The sequence below is a fragment of the Typopeltis vanoorti genome, chromosome 15 (assembly GCF_054136105.1).
Source record: "Typopeltis vanoorti isolate ZY-2024b chromosome 15, IOZ_Tvanoo_1.0, whole genome shotgun sequence".
Classification (NCBI taxonomy): Eukaryota; Metazoa; Arthropoda; class Arachnida; order Uropygi; family Thelyphonidae; genus Typopeltis; species Typopeltis vanoorti.
In genome coordinates this window covers 30,966,731-30,989,065 of record NC_143563.1, presented here as the reverse complement: position 1 = coordinate 30,989,065, position 22,335 = coordinate 30,966,731, and the positions used below count along the sequence as shown (strand labels likewise).

At 35.2% G+C, this 22,335-nt stretch overlaps 1 protein-coding gene across 3 annotated transcripts in view; it reads right to left on the bottom strand.

Moving 5' to 3' along the window:
• poe (E3 ubiquitin-protein ligase-like protein poe) overlaps window positions 1-22,335 on the bottom strand; it is an 801,929-nt gene that overhangs the window by 54,925 nt on the left and 724,669 nt on the right. For all 3 annotated transcript variants that reach the window (XM_090405892.1, XM_090405894.1, XM_090405895.1), the window contains one exon: window positions 8,121-8,270. In XM_090405892.1, the coding sequence (XP_090262018.1) occupies window positions 8,121-8,270 (150 nt within the window). The remainder of the gene's footprint in view (window positions 1-8,120; window positions 8,271-22,335) is intronic.

Genomic DNA, 22,335 nt, shown 5'->3' with positions numbered 1-22,335 from the left:
CTTGTCATATGCCTTTTCCAAATCGACAAAACTTAAATACAGATCTTTGTTATATTCCCATGCTTTCTCGACTATTTGTCGTAAAGTGAAGATCTGATCCTGACAGCCTCTATTTGGCCTGAATCCAGCTTGTTCTTCACCAAGCTTTTCTTCCACAATTCTTCTCAACGGTTTCTCAAGTATACTTGCATAGATCTTGCCAGGAACACTCAGTAGGGAAATACCTCTGTAATTCTCACATTCAGTTTTATTTCCCTTTTTATATATGTACTATGAGAGCTCTACTCCAATCATTGGGAATTCGTCCCTCTGTCCAGGCTTTCTGAACTATGCAGTGCAGCCACTGTAAGACTCTTATATCACCATACTTCAGCATTTCTGGTCGAATATCATCTACTCCTGCTGCCTTTCCACACTTCAAGTCTTTGATGGCTTTTTCTACTTCAAGTATGGATATGTATTCCTGACTGCATGCCTGGTCAGTGTTTTTTACCACTGTGCTGTCATCACTGCTTGTTTCATTTAGCAGTTTTTCAAAGTAATTACTCCATACTTCAAGGATATCTTTTTCTCCTGTTTTCATGTCACCTTTATCATCTCTAATTCCTTTTACAGCACTCTTTCCTCCATTCCTAAGCTTCTTAAACAACCTCCAGAATATTTTGCCACCTTCTTGATATTTATTTTCTATATTCTTGCCAAAGTCCTCCCATGACTTTTGTTTAGCTAGTTTTACACAGTGTTTAGCATTCTTGCATTTGTCTCTATATTCTCTAGGAGCACAAGCTGACTTATTTGACAGGAACTTTTGATATGCTTTCTTCTTTTCCTTCACTGCCTCTTTAACTTCCTGTGTCCAGCAGGGAGTTCTGATTTTTTTTATCCTTGCAGACAACCTCACCACATGCCTCTCTGGCAGAATCAATCAATGTTTTCTTCAGAGATTGCCACTGAATCTCCAAGGTTTGATTCCTGTTCTCAAACTCTTTCATTTTTTCTTCAATAATCTTTGGGTATTTTAGTCTACAGTTCACATCTGAGAGCTGCTCAACTTTTATTCGTTTTAAAACTTTCTTACATGTTATTTTTTTCAATATGAAATTCAATTTTATCCTGCTCAAGACTAAATAGTGATCACTTCCAATTTCAAATCCTCTGTACACTCTGGTGTCCTGCACCAGGGAGAAAACATCACTATCAACAATAACAGTCAATGAGACTTTTCTTATTCCTAGCCTCTTCTCTCCATGTGAATTTGTGCACATTTTTATGTTGGAACATGGTGTTAGTAATAACCAGTCCATGTCCTGAGCAGAAATCCAACAGATATTTGCCATTATTATTAGCTTTGTTCTTTTCTCTAAATTTTCCCAAAATATTTTTGTATGTCTCACAATCATTTCCTACTCTGCTATTTAGATCCCCAACAAGGACCAACTTTTCCTTTTTCATTGTGTCAGTTGCTTTTTCTAAAGCTTCAAAAAATTCCTCCACTTCTACCTTAGAAGAACCTTCTATGGGACCATAGGCACAAATAAATCTCATTGTCAGTGTGGACTTTGTTTGTTTCATAATTCCAGTGTCTGTTTAATAGAGAATTTCTGGAGTAATAGTTTTGTGAGGCAGTGCATATTTTGGTTGTTAATAATAATAATGTCAATAGGGAGTGAAAGAGCACAAGAATGTAGAAACTGTCGTGACGTTCTATTTTCATGTTATGTTCTAAATCCGCCATCTTGGTTCAAGTCACTTTTATCAATATAACAACTAATTGCAAATTGATCACCGATCCAAAAGTAGGGAAATTTATAATTATACTGCGCCACCCTATTTTTAGATTAGTCTATATAAAATAGTAGGATCAATTTTCAATTAAGTTAGCAGTCTCCTCATTTATTTAGGCCGAATTATTTACTATTCCACTTGGGGTTCCTGCAAGATTCGAATATTTATGAACGGTGCAATTAAAAGGAATTCAGGCAAACACAATATTTAGATTAACAAAATAAAACATTTAATATAATACAATCAACTTAATACATCTTGCTAAGTCACTCATGCCAATTCAATGTTCTAAACTTTCACATACAGTTCACAGTTTCAAAATCACAAGCTTTCTTAACTCAAGTTAGTAAAACGAAACTTCTTATTTAATCAGTCTCCACATATCTATCAGCTGTATTTAATGTTTAAAATTCACAGGAAGCACTAATCAAGGTAGACAATATTCCAAGCAATCTTATTTCAGACTTTGAACTTCGAAGATATGTTAATGTTAGAATAAACAAACAAGTATGACTACTCTTACGAGATACAATCTTCAATACATCAATTAATTGTAAGCACACTTATGAATTAACTTATTTACGTTAGCGGAACACATTAATAAAGATTCTCCAACGATTTAACTGAACTACTGTTAATCGCGCTTCACTACTCAAAAAAAAAAACACATCAATAAGGCACTGATATCTTTCCTTGTTTACTTCTCTGAAACTAGTTAATTTCAATATAATTCTTCTCAGGGCAACATAGAATTAAGACGCAATCCTAGACTAAATGGAACTAATCAGAATTTTCCATTGAATGTCCAGTTCTTTATTTATCTGGTTACGGCATTAATTTTCCTTTACAACACAGCTGACTTCACTTGCAGCTAAGTATATGATTCACTATGTTCTGGCTCACTTCTAAACACTATTCTCATGAATTTCTGCCCTAGAGAACTTATAATTTTCTTCCACTTCTTTTGTTTGTATCCTACCTTCCTTCCCGTTCCGCAAAAACTTCCTCTCTTTTCTCTAATTAATAATCTTCTATTTAATTTTCCTCCCCTTTCAGTCCGAAGGTCACGCTGTATTCGACTCATGCTTGTTTATTTCATGCATCTCCATGACAACGCATGAACGTAAACATTTTGCTAATGTAATACAACGCTCTACTCTTACATAAGTGATTACATAACGTTAAATTTTCACAAATAAGAATAAACAGAATATTTGAGCTACTTATTCAGCTTTTTCATTACATATAGAATTAATTATAATAATACTTTTCGTTACATCATATATATATTTAAGTTATTATAAATTCTGCACATATTATTGCTTAACAAATTAATAGTAGGTTAAGTTTAGAATAAATATTTAAATAGTAATCCTTAATTAAGGAACAATAAATAATCTTTATACAAATTATGATTAATACATAATAAGCAATGTTAAATGTGAATGAAAAAAAATAAATTACACAACATAGTTTCATTCACAATTTAACAAAACGAAAGTAAGGGAGCAAAAGTAAGTATAAATGAGGAAACAGAAGTAAGGTGCAGCAGAACAAGGGGTCACTCCTGTAGTCTCACTACAGGAGTGACAGAGTAAAATTGTCAGAATGCAAGATTTGATGAAACAGGTTATTAAAAACGAAATGAGGAATATGATATTAGATGTTTAGTTGAAACAAATGAAAGTGTGCAAAAGAATAGAATGGAAGAAAAAGTAAAAGAGGTCACGAGTGATTTGAGAATAGCAATGTATGGAGATTCCATTGTTAGAGGATTGATTAATGAAAGAGTCTGCTATCCAGGAGGGAGAATGAGCAAGATAATTCATGCTTTGGACACGAGGAAGAAACAAGCAAGAGAATTAGTGGTGGTTGTGAAGACAATTTAAGTGGACATAAGGAGAATGTATAGGCAAACATCAGGAGGCTATTGAGAAGAGTAAAAGATAAAGTATAGTGGGAAAGGTTGTTAAGTATGTTGCCGAGACGTGACAACGGAGAGCCAGAATCATGAATAGTATGCTAGCAGAGCTGTGTGGAGAAAGGAGTACAGTTTGTGGATGTATTGCATGTATTTGAGGGAAGAATGGAATTATACAGATGTGATGGATTGCATCTGAATGGTTTTGGAGTGAGTACACTGGAGAAACTGTTGCTAGATTGAAAGTGAAGTGTGTGATGCAAGCAAGAGATCAGAAGAAAGAGAAAAAGTGAAAGATCAGGAGAGTGGTAATGAAAGAACAGAAGTGCTTGGCAATGAAACAGTAGTAGTGTGAGAGATGAAGAGAGAATGGGAATACAAGAGGAACAGGGAAAAGTAGAGGGAGACATGGCACAAGGAGAGTGGATGTTGCAAGTAGTAGTAGTAGCGAATCTATGTATGGGGATGATCTTGAGACTGAGCAGATATATGTCATAAGTGGTGATAAAGGTAATTGGCCAAGGGCAGGTGTGGTGGGGAAATCATAACCAACAAGTGGCTTGGGTAGGACTGGTTATAGACCTAAAAAGTGAACTGCTGTGTTTATTTACAAATTCCAGAAATAAGGAAAATGAAATTGTTTCACTAATCAAATATATTCATCCCAAATTCATCATTGGAATAAGTAAAATATGGTTGAATGAAGAAGATATCCTAATGAGAATAGAAATGGAAGGGTGCAGTGTTTTTTGTGAGGAGAGAAAGGACAAGAAGGAAGAGAAAGTGCTGCTGGGAAATAATGTCAACACAAGGTAGACATGAAAGAGGGAAGTAGTGGCAGTGGTTAGGAGGTAGTTGGAGGTTGACAGGAAGATGTATTTAGTTTGGATGTTACCAGAGGCCAGGGAATGTGGAGGGTTGTGATGAGGAAATGTATAAACAACTTGGGAAGGGTGATTATTATGGGAGATTTTAATTATGATAGTATAGGCTGGAATGAAACTATAGCATTTGGGAATAAGAAAAATGAATTTGAGAGACAACTATCTCAGGCAGCATGTAAAGGAGGGCATGACAGGATTGAGAGGCTTAGATCTGATCAGAGGATGTAATTGTGAGTGGGGTTATGCACTTTCCTCCAGTTGGTGAGAGTGATCATGAAGTGATCACCTGGGTTGTGCTAGTCATATGCAGACTTCTGCGAGGAAAGGATATATGTGGAAGTACAAGGCTAGGGATTATAACAAGCATATGACAAGGAGACAGCTGGGAGCTATAGAATGGAACGAGGAGTTGATCAGTTAGGAAATAAATGCTACTTGGGAACTGACAAAGAAATACATAATAGCATCAATGTGCAAATGTATTCCCAAAGGTCAAAAGGCTGAATAAGATAGGTGTAAAATGGATGAATGAGGGACTTAAGCATGAAATCTGAAAGAAGAAAGCATTTTGCACACAGTACAAGATGAATAATGGTAATAATCAGTTACATGAAGAGTATAAAGAACAAGCCAGAAGAGTGACTCAGTAAGAACAACAAAAATGCAGTATGAGATGAGTAGAAATTAGCAAATCAGGTGAACAAAACTCTAGACTTTTTTTTAGATGTGTATCAAGTAGAAGGAAGAATGATTATGGTAATGTGATATTCATGGATGAAAATGGTAGAACTGTTACTGCTGCAGAAGTATTCAGTGATCAATTTATAAGGTGTTTCATTCTCATCAGGATGAAATGATGTGTAAGTGTAGAGGACATAGGAGGGGATGTCTTAATTGTGAGTGAGCAGGAGGTATTTGAGGAAATAATAATTCATTATTATTCACATTAAGGTCATCATCTGGAGTATATACATATGTACAAAGAAACAAGTTACTCTATAATCTACATGGTATGCTAAAGTTACATTAATTTGGTCATCCACTGAAACTACTGGCCTAACCTCTGGTTAAAAAAAACCTTATTACATCAACGCTAGAGTCCTGTTATCATTATTATCTATTTGGTTACAAAAAATAAATTAAGTTCGAGAGCTTAATTTATTAATTTATGCTCTCAAATAATTACTCATATAAGTACACATATAAATTAGAACAAACTGTATGGATGGTGGCCAATAAGAACTGAAATTATTGCTTAGAGTCCTAAAGTCAGGGTTTGCTGGAAAACTTGAAGAACTTAAGTGGGCTGAATGTGTGCCATCTAAATTCTTGGGATTTTTATGCTACAATTATTGTTAAGCTTAGTATGGTTGTTCAAAATTTCACAGGCTTCTTTAAATTTATGTTCATACCAGGTTATTGTATGATGTAAAGAACAGGTACTTTTCCAATCAATTTGGTGTAGGGTGTTAAGGGCATGATCTGAGAAAACTTAAATTTAACGTGTTGTTTGTGTTATTTTTTTACAGACAGGAATTGTATGTCCAGTTTCATCAATATAAGGTAAGTTACAGGCGCAATGGATGAGATATACTTCAGGGTAAGCCAACGGGGGAGAGGATCCTTAGAAGATTTGATATGTTTTTTAATTTTATAGGTGGTTTAAAAGTAGCATTAAGATTATAATGGTGTAGAATTCTATTTAATTTTTCTAATAAACTTTAAGGTATGGGATAGCTATGGTTTTACTATAATCTATATTATATGTATTTTTTGATGAGTTTTATGAAGAACTTTATTGATAGTATTTTTTCTATAGCCATTTTTTTTATAAATGTATTGCTAATAAAGAGACCCATGGATATCAGATTCAACATGGGAACTAATCAAAAGAAGGCAGTTGGAAAAACAAAGAGACACAGGGACCGAAGAATACAAGAGATTACATAGAGAAATCAAAAGAGCCATCAAGCAGGACAAGGAAAAGTTCTATACTAATAAATGTGAAGAAATAGCGTTCCAGATGAGAAAGCATAATTATAAAAATGTTACGTGGTAGGTGGGACCAGCAAAAAGCACGTAAGTCGAATTCGCTTAACTTGAGGTATAATTTTGAATGCAATTTTTATCTACAAACATACAAAATATTAGTTAATTGGGACCAAAGGTTTACAAAAACACCTATATTTTTTAAGAAATACAATCATAATTGTAGTTTTCGTACATAAAAAAAAGAAAGTTATTTCGATGTCAATGGTTTCATAAAATCTAACAGATTCGTCTGACGGCATAATGTCTTTTTCTTGTCACGCAAAATTTCTTCATAGCAAGCTAATGATTTTTTTATTCCTTGCCTTGTGGCTACAATTCGTTCCTCATTAGAATCTATGTCCTCCAAAATCCGTAAACTTTTCTTTTATGATTGTTCTTACTGTGGATTCCTGTAGATCGAACTTCTTTGCTAGCTCACGAATTTTCATTCCGCCTTCGAAATCCTTAATAATGTTCAGTTTTGTTTCCAAAGTCAATGTTTTTCTTTTCTTGCTAGCAGTAGAAGAATTGGACTTGTTTCTTTTGGTCGACATTATTATTTTTTATGTGATAAAATTTTTATCAAGAACATAACATTAAACAATCGCAAGGTTTGTAGACTATAAAAATCATGTATGAATGGAGACCGTGTGAAACACGTCAGTGCTTGTTCACAGCATGTGCGACACTGGCGAATGCTGCTGTCGACGGAAAGATATGACTAGTGGCGAGGCGTGAAGCAGGAGGGAATATGTACATATAAGAAACCGTGTAACTCTGGATTCACATAAGTCGGGGCATGACTGTGTATATGTATATAAATAAGGATTTGCAATAATGAGCAAAGATGGAAAAGGGAGAGAAAACGAGAAGTCTTACAAGGAGGCTCCATCTCTGAAAAAGAAAAAGACAAAAGAAATTCAATGAGCAATATATCATGCTAACTAACATGTAACTAACATGAACTAACATTCAAATAGCTGTTAAAAACTACTGACGTTATAGGATGGAGGCCAATAGACAGAAGAGTCTCTCAAGAATGGTATAAATAATGCCAGAGGAAAATAATTTATTGACCTTATTAATATTTTGCTGGATTTTCAACCAGCATATTCAGAGCACAAATTACAAAGGTGGTAAACACACAGATTTTTGTGTCTTTACCACCACTATAAACACACAAAGGTGGAAACACACTTAAATAGATAGTTGTAGAAACAATTCAAACTGTAATGGAAAAGGAACTTTTCAGTTACTCTGAATTGTTTTCCTCACAAAAACAATCTGTTCATGAACACACACACATTCAACAGGCAAAACTATGGGTATAGGCCTACCCACTCACTCCTCTTTATCCTATCATACATAGATTTTAATAGCCAACTTCTCTAGTTGTAACAGACCATTAAGTCTAATACTGAGAAAATGATGATGAGTCCTTAAAAATAATTTTATGCATTTACAGATAACCACAATTCATTTCATTCAATTTTTCATACCTGTGAATAATGGGGATGCATTCTGCACTAACCAATAGTTGTGTGGTATCATGCCCATAGCTCATACCCGTCAAGAGTCTTAATACATATTTCAAAGCAGGCTTGCATGTAAATTCCTTCCATTCTTCTGAAGCACCCAATAATGCACTCCTATAAAGTGAAAATGAAACAATGAAAAAGAATTATAATTTGTAATGATATGTAATAATTTTAATTAAATATACACTGTCATTCGTTTTTTTTTTTTTTTTTTTTTTGTCATCACTGACTAATAAATGATAAAAGTTATCTAATATAGAATACTTCAGCTAGTTAATGACGATGGGACAGAACAAATGTATATATGGTTTAATATATTCTCAATTAAGGTTTAAACTAAATAAGATTTAAAATTAGTATTTCCATTTTAAAAAAACTATTCTAAAATTGATATTAATTAAATTTCATTTAAATATATAGGATTAGAGAAATAAAAATTTTTTTAAATATTTTAAAAAATTATAAAAATTTAAAAGCGTAAATAAGAGGGAAAATAACTAGTTCAGTTCTCCTTTATTGTCATGTACTGAAAAATTTCCTCAGAACTGTAAATTTGTAAAGGAAATTTACAGTTTTGCATTAAATTTCATAGTGTAATTAAAAAGATTCATTACAAAAGGAGAAAAATTAATTTTAATTGCATGCTTTGTTTTATTTCAATAAAATCCACAAATAAAAATAATAAAAAAATTGTATACATCAAAATTGGCTCTGTTAAACACTTTGAATGAACATTAATGGTATTATCTTTCCTACCTTCTCACCAATTTATTGTTTTATTTTATTTTATTTATTATTATTACTCTTATTGTTATTATATAGACATCCTTATCATGTTTTTTCTCAAATGTGCACAGCATTCCACCCTTCTCTGTCCAAAGCAAGCTTTTTCATATGCCAACAGCTTTGAAAGTCTAATGCAGTTTTGGAGGCTTAATACCATGTTAATTTTGGTTTTCCCAGTCTTGTATCCTCTATAATGCCCTCAAACAACAAGCAAGGAAGTCTGTTTGGTTCCATTTGCACAATGCAAACAAACCAATGGAGATGATGGTTTTTAACTGTCTTAAGAATTGTTGAATTAAGGATATTCAAATATTGCAGCACTTATGTTCTGTTTCAATGCCAACTGTCTCTGCTTCTTTTAAGATCCAAGTTTGCTCTGTAGAGAGCTGTTAATAATATTATACTTGCATATATATAATTTTATGGATTAGTTATTACTAACACCATGTTCCAACCTAAAAATGTGCACCAATTCACATGGAGAAGATGCAAGAAATAAGAAAAGTATCACTGACTATGTTATGGTTGATAGCAATGTTTTCTCATACTCAGGACACAAGAGTATACAGAGGATATGAAATAGAAAATGATCACTTGGGTGTTGAGCAGAATAAAATTGAATTTCATATTGAAAAGAGGAGTGTGTAAGAAAGTTTTAAAATGATTCAATGGCAAATCCTGAAGAAAAAATTGACTGATTCAGAAGAGAGGCATGCGGTGAGATTGTCTGCAAAGATAGAAAAATCAGAACTCCATAGTAGACTCAGTAAGTTAAAGAGGAAGTGAAAGAAAAGAAGAAGTGAAGGAAAAGAAGAAGAAAGCATATCAAAAGTTCCTGGCAAGCAAGTCAGCTTGTGCTCTTAGAGAATACAGAAAACAATGTAAGAAAGTGAAGCACTGTGTAAAACTAGCTAAACAAGTCATGGGAAGACTTTGGTAAGAACATAGAAAATAAATATCAGGAGGATGGCAAAATATTCTGGAGGCTATTGAAAAAAGCTCAGAAATGGAGGAAAGAGTACTGTAAAAGGAATCAGATGATAAAGGTGACATGAAAACTGAAGATATAGATATTCTAGATATCTGGAATAATTACTTTCAAAGACTACTAAATGAAACAGGCAATGTCAGCATGATGGTAGAAAACTTTCAACAGGGATGCATATTTGAGGTAGAAAAAGTCATCAAAAACCTGAAATGTGGAAAGGTAGCTGGAGTAGATGAAATTTGGCCAGAAATGCTCAAATATGGAGGTATAAAAGTTTTACAGTGGCTGCACTGCATAATTCAGAAAGCATGGTCAGAGGGTAAAATTCCAGATGATTGGAGCAGAGTTCTCGTAGTTCCCTAATATAAAAAGGGAAATAAGAAAGAAATTAGTCAAAAAACTAAATTAGCTATATACAAGACAGTGTTCAAACCAATTTTAACTTATAGATCTGAAAGCTGGGTTAGAAATAAAGCACTTGATCAAAGACTAGAGACCAGAGATATGAGTGTCCTGAGAAAGATTAGTGGAGTGAACAGATGACATCAGTGGCATCTGTTCACTCCACTAATTTAATACAGTATTGTATTAAAAATGAGAATATTAGGAAAACACTTGCTGTTGTTAGCATTTGGGAATGTGTTAGCAGAGTTAAACTCAGATGGTATGGTCACTTAAACAGAATGAGAGAGGAAAGATTAGCAGAACAAGCATTCTTTGCCAGGTTGATAGGAAAAAAGACCCAGAGAAAGGCAAAGATGTAAGTGGATTGATATAGTAAAAAGTGCATTAGAAGACAGAAATATAAGATCTTGTAAAAATAATCATAATTTACAATTATGAATCTTTTTACAATTGTTTCTCTATTCTAATATATCATTAGTTTTAGTTTCGTAACATAAATTGGCACTTATGATGTGTCCATTATGGATATTATTATTGTCAAAATGAAATATAAAGTATTTGAAGTTTTGATGCACTTACTAGATGTGATAGTTTATAATATTTTTTTAATCTTCATTATTTAATTTAAAACTGTTAAGTGATGAGGTATTTGTGGTAGTTTGTTTAGACATTCTGTTTATGCTAACGTAGACAGCCTGTCAGCTATTATATGTAACTTCATGCTTGCCATTTACATGGAGGTAGCATGATTGCTGAGGAGATTGATGGGTGATTGACAGCTGACGGAAAGAGCGTTCGGTATAGGAATAATGAGAAAAACAAGTATAGAGCTAATGGAAATTTGAGAATGACAACCGGAGAATGTTGTTCTTAGAAAGTTTTTAAGTTTTACATGACAGTCGGAAGAATATTAATAGACGATTCCGAAAAGAAATCACAGAACTGTGAATCTTTAAACTGGAGGAGTTGAGACTGTCAAATATTTAGTAAATAAAAGGAGATATTGCAGTCCATGTTCTAATTGAATGTTCGAGGAAACACTGAATGGAAAGTTTCATATTCTGTCTCAAGGACACCGGATTACTGCGGAAAAAACAATTGGTGAAATATGAAACTGTAAAGTAGCTTAACATGAAGAGCTCAACTTAGATATGTTGTTTATGAAGTAGAAGAAGAAACTGTTTTCCTCTGATACAAAAATGAGTAAATTGTGCATCAAATAGTTGTTACTGCAAGAGGTAAGAATATTTTAACTTCAGTGAGAGAAGAGGAATAATATTGTATGCTACATAAGGGAAATAAAATAGCATCCCAAGAAGAAAATTTTATATTTTTGGAAAGGGCCTAACAAAGAAACTGACTCTAATGAACATTTTTGTTGTTGTAAAGACAAAGTGTTTAATCTGGTAGACATGACTGAGTATAGGTCAAACAATCCAATAATAGAATGAGTCAGCGAATAATTGATTTGAATATTTTTGGATAAGACCATCTCTAAAGTGTAGTTTTATTTTAGAAGGCCTTGGATCCAGTTAATTTTGTAGTTATTTATGTAATGTTGTTTAAATGTATATATATTTTTTATTTGGTCTTGAGTAAGTAATTTTCCAAATTCTAAAAAAAAAAATAGTTAAAAGTCATTGCACCAATCGGAATTGAACCCTTGTGTAACATATGCACTCGAAGTATTAAACAAATCTCTTTAAAGAGATAAAGTAGTAAATGATAAATAAAAACAATCTGATAATGGTAGAGTCTTGACAGATAAGAGATTAATTTGGAGGAAAATTGTTGATGAAAAGTTAGTAATGATGTAATTTTTTCATGTAGTACTATCATGACATCCTGTATCCCCCCCACCCCGGAGGGTAGATATCGGGAATGTGATGATACAATGTTATTTTTATAGTTGTAGGAAGTTTGTTATTCCAAATTTTATTACATCATTCACCATGCTCTGGAGTAATTGTGTTTTATTGCTGCTATATCATTTAAATTTGAAGTAAAATGTACTACTAGGTAATTAAAGCTGTTAACTTGTTTTGTGATTTCAAATGTTATCTGTTCTGCAATCTTTTGGATGTTTTCAAATTTTTATTTTCATCATCAAATTCCTGACATGTACCCTCAAGGGGTGTACAGGATATGACAGTACTACATGAAAAAATTACATCATTATTATCTTTCTATCTACAATTTTCCTCCAAATCAGTCTGTTACTTGTCAAGACTCCAACATTATCAGATCTTATATTTCTATCATCTAAGGCACTTTGTACCCTATCAATCCACCTATATCTTGGTCTTCCACTGAGTCGTTTTCCTGCCAACCTGGCAGAGAACACTTGTTTTGCTAATCTTTCCTCTCCCATTCTATTTAAGTGACCATACCACCTGAGATTAGCTCTGCTAACACATTCCTGGATGCTGACAATGTCAAGTTCTTTCCTAATATCCTCGTTTTTAATATGATATTGCCATTGATGCCATCTGTTCACGCCTCTAATCTTTCTCAGGACTCTCATATCTGCAGTCTCTAGTCTTTGGTCAAGTGTTTTACTTCTGACCCAGCTCTCAGGTGCATAAGTTAAAACTGGTTTGAACACTGTCTTGTATACAGCTAATTAATTGTTCCGACTAATTTCTCTCTTATTCCATATGAATTTATTCAATTAACTTCCCACCATACCAGCTTTGCTGATTCTGTTGTCTATTTCCATATTTAATTTACCATCTTCACTAAAAATCATGCCAAAGTAGCTGAAATGTTTTACTTGTTCCAAAGGTTCTCCATTCACAACACAGTTGACATTTTCAATGATTCTGCCTATTTTCATTGTCTTTGTCTTTTTATTGCTGACCTTCATACCATATCTATTACAACAGCTATTCAATTTAGTCAGAGAATCTGGCAGACTTGTAGCAGATTTATTTAGAAGTATAACATCATCCGTATAAAGCAAAGAGCTGACATTAACATCACCAATTCTGATATCATGTTTAATGTCACTTTCCTTCATAATGTGATCCATATAGATAATGAATAACAGAGGGGATAATATACATCCTTGTCTCACACGAGATTTAACATTAAACCATCTTCCTGTACATCCTTCAATTCTAACTGCCGACGTACAACTCAAATAAAGACTAAGTATTGCTTGATATAATGCCCCCATTGACAATATATAACTGTAGCGTATTGAATAGCTTCTCTCTTGGCACCTTGTTATATGCCTTTTCCAGATCGACAAAACTTAAATACAGATCTTTGTTATATTCCCATGCTTTCTCGACTATTTGTCATAAAGTAAAGATCTGATCACGACAGCCTCTATTTGACCTGAATCCAGCTTGTTCTTCACCAAACTTTTCTTCCACAATTCTTCTCAACCGTTTCTCAAGTATACTTGTGTAGATCTTGCCAGGAACACTCAGTAGGGAAATACCTCTGTAATTCTCACATTTAGTTTTATTTCCCTTTTAATATATGGGCATTATTAGAGCTCTACTCCAATCATCAGGAATTCGTCCCTCTGTCCAGGCTTTCTGAACTATGCAGTGCAGCCACTGTAAGACTCTTATACCACCATACTTCAGCATTTCTGGTCGAATATCATCTGCTCCTGCTGCCTTTCCACATTTCAAGCCTTTGATGGCTTTTTGTACTTCAAGTATGGATATGTATTCCTGAATGTATGACTGGTAAGTTTTTACTACTGTACTGTCATCACTGCTTGTTTCATTTAGCTTTTTTACTCCATACTTCAAGTATATCTTTTTCTCCTATTTTCATGTTACCTTTATCATCTCTAACTCCTTTTACAGCACTCTTTCCTCCATTTCTAAGCCTCTTCAACAACCTCCAGAATATTTTGCCACCTTCTCGATATTTATTTTTATTGTTCTTGCCAAAGTCTTCCCATGACTTTTGTTTAGCTAGTTTTACACAATGTTTTGCTTTCTTACATTTGTCTCTGTATTCTCTAAGAGCAAAAGCTGACTTATTTGCCAGGAACGTTTGATATGATTTCTTCTTTTCCTTCACTGCCTCTTTAACTTCCTGTGTCCACCATGGAGTCCTGATTTTTCTATCTTTGTAGACCCTCACCACATGCGTCTCTGGTTGAATCAGTCAGAGTTTTCTTCAAGGCTTGCCACTGAATCTCCAAGGTTTGGTTCCTGTTCTCAAACTCTTTCATTTTTTCTTCAATAATCTTTGTGTATTTTGGTCTACAGTTCACATCTGAGAGCTGCTCAACTTTTATTCGCTTTAAAACTTTCTTACATGTTATTCTTTTCAATATGAAATTCAATTTTATCCAGCTCAAGACTAAATAGTGATCGCTTCCAATTTCAAATCCTCTGTACACTCTGGTGTCCTGCACCAGGGAGAAAACATCACTATCAACAATAACAGTCAATGAGACTCTTCTTATTCCTAGCCTCTTCTCTCCATGTGAATTTGTGCACATTTTTATGTTGGAACATGGTGTTAGTAATAACCAGTCCATGTCCTGAGCAGAAATCCAACAGGTATTTGCCATTATTATTAGTTTTGCTTTTTTCTCCAAATTTTCCCCAAATATTTTTGTATGTCTGACAATCATTTCCTACTCTGCTATTCAGATCCCCAACAGAGACCAACTTTTCCTTTTTCATTGTGTCAGTTGCTTTCTCTAAAGCCTCAAAAAATTCCTCCACTTCTACCTTAGTAGAACCTTCTGTGGGACCATAGGCACAAATAAGTCTCATTGTCCAGTTCCCCATTCTCATATTTGCCCACATCACTCTACTTGAGACTGCCTGCCATTCAAGAAGATTAGCCTTGTATTTTGTGTTGAATACTATGGCTACTCCTTCTTTTCCTTGATTGTCATTGCCTGAATATAACATTTTGTATTTATTGCTCAGAAAGATCTTACCAGTTTTTGTCTTTTTTGTTTCAGTCACCCCTATTATGTCGATCTGGTACTTATCTAATTCCTCAGCTAGCTCCATTTCTTTGCCATTCAGGCTTCTTACGTTGATAGTACCGATCTTTAACTCTGGTGATGTTGAGTTGGGGTGTGTTTTCAGATTTGATCCAGTAGCTAACTTTTCGCTGTTCGCCCTGATTCCCTGACGAAAACAATGGGGGCATTGTTTAACCGGGCAATGCCCCAGCCAGCATGAAATTTTGTCATGTTGTACCATCATTTTTTATTTCGGTTTAACCAATAAGAATACAATTTGGTCGGCTAAATCCCAATTTGCCAGCCAATCCTCGTTTGATCAGTACCAGGTAGATACCCAACAGGGTACACCACAAGAAGGTGAGGATTGGACATTAGGTCAGAAGCCCTGGTCGGTTCTCCGCATTCCTTTAAAGGCTATGTGGAGGTCTCCTCTCAGTTATACAGCTTTGACCTTTAAGCACCCCCAATTTTTATTACCTTTTTTATTTGAATTTATAGACATATCATAATTTCTGTAAGTTTCTTGTAATTTAGTAAGCTAGTATTGGAGAATTGTTTTATTATCTGCATATATAGTATGTGTGATTAGTCTACCATTGACTTTTATTTCCTTTGTTGAAGACAATGCTACTTTCATAAGTACAGTAGTGTCTCGCTAATCGTAACCTCTTTAGTCCGAACCCTCCAGTAATCCGAACTGGGGTTTGAAAGAAAAAAAAGTTTTATTTATTATTTTTATTGTATTATTATTTTGTGTACTATTATTTTGCCTCCAAACTGTACTCTATTGTTGCAACCAATGGATCAGAACATAATACAACCCATTAAATTAAAAGATCGTAAAGACCTGCTTTTAAATGTAATTTCCCGAAATTATGACGTTACCACATCAATAAAAAATATAAATTTGAAGGCTGTAGCATTCTCAATTGATGCTGCTTGGCAATCCTGAAACCTAAAGCAATTCGAGTATCATGGAGAAAAATGTGGCCTTCTAGAATTTATGAAGATAGCTACGGCAATACACAAAAAGCAGAAATTAAAAACGTGCATAATTTGGTTAAAAATATAAATCCAAATGTTGAAATTTCACAAACAGATGTTACGGAATGGATTACAGGTAGAACCGAAAGTGAATTCAAAATCAAATCAGATGTTTAAATTACAAATATGACGCTACAGAATGAATTAGCAGACAATGATGACGATAAAGAATTCAAAGAAAAAAAAGTAAAACATGAAGAGGCAGTTGACAGTTTTAATATGTATATAGAATGGACTAAGCAGAATGATAAGCCATTCCACAAAGCTTTATTGTTAATGCAGCTCCGAGAAGAAGCATTAGAAAACAGTTTAGCTTCCAAGAAGCGAAAGAAAATCGGGGACTGCTTTTATAGAGAAATTAAAAAAAAACTTTTGTGTGTTATTTTGTGAAACTTTGTTTTGTGTGTTGTGTACAAGAAAGTGATATTTTTTACGCAAATTAAGTTATATACTGCACTATGCAGTTCTATTAAATCAAAATCCTCAACAATACAGATATATACAAACTAAAGTTTTTACTAAAATAAACTTATATTACATTTTAAGTTTTACATTACAGTACACGAGCTTTTCTATTCTTCTATGAGTTACTTCATTTATTTCCAGAATTAAATTGATGTACTACTAGAATCTGATAATTTTTGTCTTAAACGCCAGTTATTGTTGTCTCTTGGGTAAAAATTCACTGATCCGAACTTTTCGCTAATCCGAACGAGCACGGTTTTTATTAGTTCGGATTACCGAGATACTACTGTACTTGGATGAAAATGTTAAAAAGGCATGGGGAGAGTGGACATCCTTGCATAACTCCTCATTTGATTTCAAGTTTTTTTGCTTTTATATTGGCTGCAGCACTTGTATTCTGATAATAAACTTTAAAACACTAAAATTAATTTCAATGTTTTTCTCTATTGACAGAAACAAATGCCTATTTAAAATCCACAAAACAGCAATAGAGGTCTCTCCCTTTGTCCCATGCGATTTCAGCCAGAAGAGTAAAGATATATCAATTGTTGACCTGTTTTTTAAAGCTGGCTTGTTCTTCTATTAGCTGTTTGTGAATGTTATTTATACAGTTCTATTTTTACAAGGATTTGGTAAGAGTTGCAAAGAAGAGTGATTGGCCTATAATTATTACATTTTTGAACATTACCTTTTTTTTTTTTTTTATGTATGCAGACACCATCTTGCCTATAAACAAGATGCTGTCTATTTTCCAATTGCTTGTGAGAGACCCAGTGAAAAGAATTATTATTATTATTATTATTATTGTTCCGGGAAACTCCAAGGAGTCGACAGACTCATCGAGGGAGGCCCTAACATCATGTCTGGAACAACTATTCAACATTCACACAGTATCTATCATATATTGCCTTGAACTCATTCACGGTCGTAGCACCCACAACAGACTCTGGAAGCTTATTCCACTCATTCACCACTCTCCAAGTAAAAAACCTAGCTCTAACACCCTTGTCAACCACGCTCTTGCCCAGCTTCCATGCATGGCCCCTAGTCCTCCCACCACCAGTCATATTTTCAAAAATATCTTCTGGATCAATCTTATAAAAACCCTTCAGTAATTTGAATGTCTCAATCATATCACCCCTCCTTCGCCTATCGTCCAATTTCTGCAACCCACAAATCCTCAACCTATTCTCATAAGGTTCATTCCACAGACCTGCTATCATCTTGGTCACTCGTCTCTGGACCCTCTCCACTTCCTCCCCATCACGAAGAAACCCTGGTGCCCATAACTGGGCACAGAAGTCCAGATGGGGTCTTATCAAGGCTCGATACAGAGGAACAACAACTTGCTTCTCTCTGCATGTTAAAGTATTTTTCATAAGCCAAGTGATTTGGTGAGCTGTTTTAGTTACTTTTGCAATGTGCCCCATAAACTTCAACTCCCTATCCACCAGCACTCCCAAATCCCTGGCCTCATCAATCTCCTGGAGTACGGTTCCACCTATGCGATATACTGCTGCTATTCTTTTCACCCCAAAGTGCATAACCTTACACTTTGCCACATTAAACTGACATCCATTTTTCCTAGCCCAGTCCTCCAAACTATCCAAATCATCCTGTAAAATTTTGACATCCTGTGCACTCACAATTGCTCTACCCAACTTTGCATCATCAGCAAACAAGTGAACACTTCCTCTCAAATCCTTTCCAATATCATTGATGAACAAATTGAAAAGCAGTGGTCCAAGAACAGAGCCCTGCGGCACTCCACTAGTCACAAGACGTCTTTTTGACTCCACTCCTGAATAAACCACTCTCTGGTATCTCTCCTTCAACCACCCTCCTATCCATCTTACCAACCCTATATCTATCCCCATCTGCTCCAGTTTACTGATTAGGGTTCCATGTGGTATCCTGTCAAAGGCCTTGGCAAGGTCCAGTAGTATCACTGTAAACCCATTACCCCTATCCAGTTCAGCTGTCACTGTGTTATAAAACGTGAGCAAGTTACTGAGGCATGATCTACCCTTCACAAAACCATGTCCCCCATACAATATCCCATTTTCATCTATCCAATCCTGTATTCTTTTCTTGACTAATTTCTCTAAGACCTTGACAATGATTCCTGATATGCTAATCGGTCGGTAATTTACAACAGCGGTCTTGGAACCACCTTTATGCAGTGGAACTATTTTCCCCTCCTTCCACCCGCTCGGGACTAACCCAGACCCGAGACTCAAATTAAACAAAATGGTCAAGGGTACTGACAATTCATTAGCTGCTTCTCGTACTACACGAGCTGGTATACCATCCAACCCCACAGATGTATTGACATTGAGGTTATGCAATAGACTACTCACTTCCACTTCATTCACCACAATTCCCGTATAATCTACTGGTTTATTCGTTTCTGCAATGTCACCACCTGGATGATATATTCTTGCAAAGTGCTCACTCAGTAACTCAGCTATCTCAACTGATTCAGTTACCTCCCTACTATCGGCATTCTTTAAAATCATTCTGCCATGTACATTTTTCCTTTTACTTGCTACATATCTAAAAAACTGTTTAGGATTCTCTTTAGCCTGCATGGCCAATGTTCTTTCGTAATCCTTTTTTGCTTTTCTTACCACACTCGTCACCCTTCTGGCCTGCGCTTTATACCGTTCATGTGCCTGCCGGGTCACCTTTCTCCTTAAATTCCCTCCATAGTTGTTTCTTTTTTTGCAGCTCAAGCTTAATGGTGTTATTCATCCATTTAACCCCTACTTGATTTATTATTCGGACTCTAGGTATACAGTCAGCCATTGCTTCATGCAAGCACTTCTTAACCACCTCCCATGCACTATCAACTTCTAGTCCTTGCAGTTGTACATGCCATGGCACTGAGCCAATCAAACTCCTAAGCTTGTCATACTTTCCAGCCCAATAATTCCACATGTACCCTGTCTTAATTGAAAATTCTACACCTTTAGCCACCTCCCAAGTCAAGACCCTATGATCACTCTCACCAATTGGTGGCAATGTGGTCATATTTGTTACAGCCAAATCCTCAGATGTAATTACTAGGTCAAGCACTCTCTGACCCCTAGTATTTTCCATTACATGCTGTCGCAGATAGTTATCCCTTAATAACTGCATAAAATCCAATTCCTTCCTCCCGTGTGTCCTCTCCTCACTCCAATCAATGCGACCATAGTTGAAAGCTCCCATAATAATCACCCTCCTTCCACTCATTTCTTCTATTTGCTTGTGCATACTGTCACCACCATCTTTTCCATCACCTGGTCTATAGCAGCACCCAATTGTATATTTAGTTCTGCTAGCCACAATCTCACACCAAATGGCCTCAAATGTGCTCTTTTCTCTATCCTGCAATTCAACTTCTATTCTCCTTGGCTGTAGCTCATCAGCTATCATCAACAATACTCCTCCCCCCATTTTATTCTCTCTGTCATTCCTGAACACACTATACCCATCACATTCAATCCCACTAGCTATATCATCTACAGTCAGCCATGTTTCACTAATACCAATAACCTGTGGTCTGGAAGTGCCAACCATGGCCAAAAACTCTTCCTTCTTGTTCCTAATACTCCTAGTATTAGTGTACATGAATTTAAGACCCCCATTAGTCCCAACCCTACCTTGATGCCTTATATTAACTATCCCACTCTGGTTTGTTGTCCTTATTTGCTCTAGCATATTATATTCATTCTTACATTCAACTGCCTCCCTAAGGACTGTATATCTACTCCCCCCCCCCTTAACGAATCTAGTTTCCCTGAATTTGCACATCCACTACATTCAGCAACACTTTCTCAAGTCTTCTTACACCATAACCATTCAAATGCAAGCCATCCATCTTATATAGATCCTTTCGCCCATCAAACTCACTCCACATGTCCACAAATTCCACACCACTCGTCATACATAACCCACGCATAAAGTCATTCGCAATTATGGCCCTCCTTTTAAACATTTCACTGTCATACCGTGGCAAAAGACTAATCATTCTAACTCTCTCACTCTTTTCTTTTGCTACCTCAAACAATTCATTCAGGTCTTCTATCATTTCCATTTTATCTCCTTTCAAATCATTCGTACCTGCCACAACAATCATTTCTTTCACCCTTTCCTTTTGCTCTCTAATAGACTCAGTTACATCCTTTATGGTCGCACCAGGTTGGTATGATTTTGTCAAATCCTCTACTAACACACCTCGTACTAACGAGTCTCCATACAGCACTCTATCCTTCATTTTGTTCATGTTCACATTCATACGCCTATTTTTCCTGTCATACCTTTTATTATTGGTTGGTTCATTCAGTCGACTTTTGTTCATGCACTCTAGCTGCTGTTTTGCCCTTTCTATCGCACCATTCAACAACGCGATCTCATTCAATGCATCTATCTCATCTTTTTTATTCTCTGAGAAACCATTAATACTATCATTCACACTTTCTACATTCACACTCTCATAATTCTCATGTACAACCTTGCCGTTTCTTGTCATATCGCTATTTTCTTCATTCTGAAGGTTGACAAAAATATCACACGATCCGAAATACACTTCAATTCCTCATTCTCCCTACATTTTCTACACACATTCAATCCTTTATTATCATCTATCCACACTCCGACTGCACTCCGTAAAGCGTACATTTCACAGCTAGTACACTGACTCATTTCTTTTATACTACTGTTCTTTGATAACGATGGCGAACCATCATTACTGGCCGCCATTTTCCTTCGTACAGGTGCCATAATTATTGCAACGTGTTTTATCAAATAATAAGTTATACACACCAAAAACACACAAACAGACGCACTAAAATACGCAAGGCAAACAAAACTACGCAATATTAACTAATTTTATCAACGATAACTGAAAATAATACTTATCTTATCAGGAGCTTGCACGAACACTACACACTACGATATAACCTCGAACTCAACCCTTTAACAATGTTATTGAAAAGTTTAGATAGTTCTTTAATTAGATCAGATTCACGATTATTATACAGTTGTGCAGGTATTTCATCAATTCTAGGTGGTTTTGATGATTGATTAGGTGAAAGAACTACTTCTTCTAGGATTATGGGTGCTGCATCTTTCTCGCTGGTGGGTGAAAGCTTTCTTCTTTGAAGATAATTACATCAGATGTGTTCTATTTCTCTAATATTTCCAGCTGCCTTGTCTTGAGAATCTTTAAAATCATCCACTGAAAGCATTCATGAATGCCTCTGGCAATCCTTTCACTTATTCACTACTCTTCGAGTAAAAAATAGTCTCCTCACACCCTTGCTAACCATACTCTTGTGCAATTTCAGTGATGAATCCTTTTTTCCCTCCTATATTGTCATATACTGAAAAGTTTTTTCTATATCAATCTTATGAGACCTGTTTAGTAACAAATTCTGGTGGTAAGGCTCATACACTGGAAATTAACATGTGTTATATACAGTGGTGAGCTATGGAAATTTTAACGAAGGGCTCACATCGGCGAGGGGAAAAAAAAGGGCTAACTT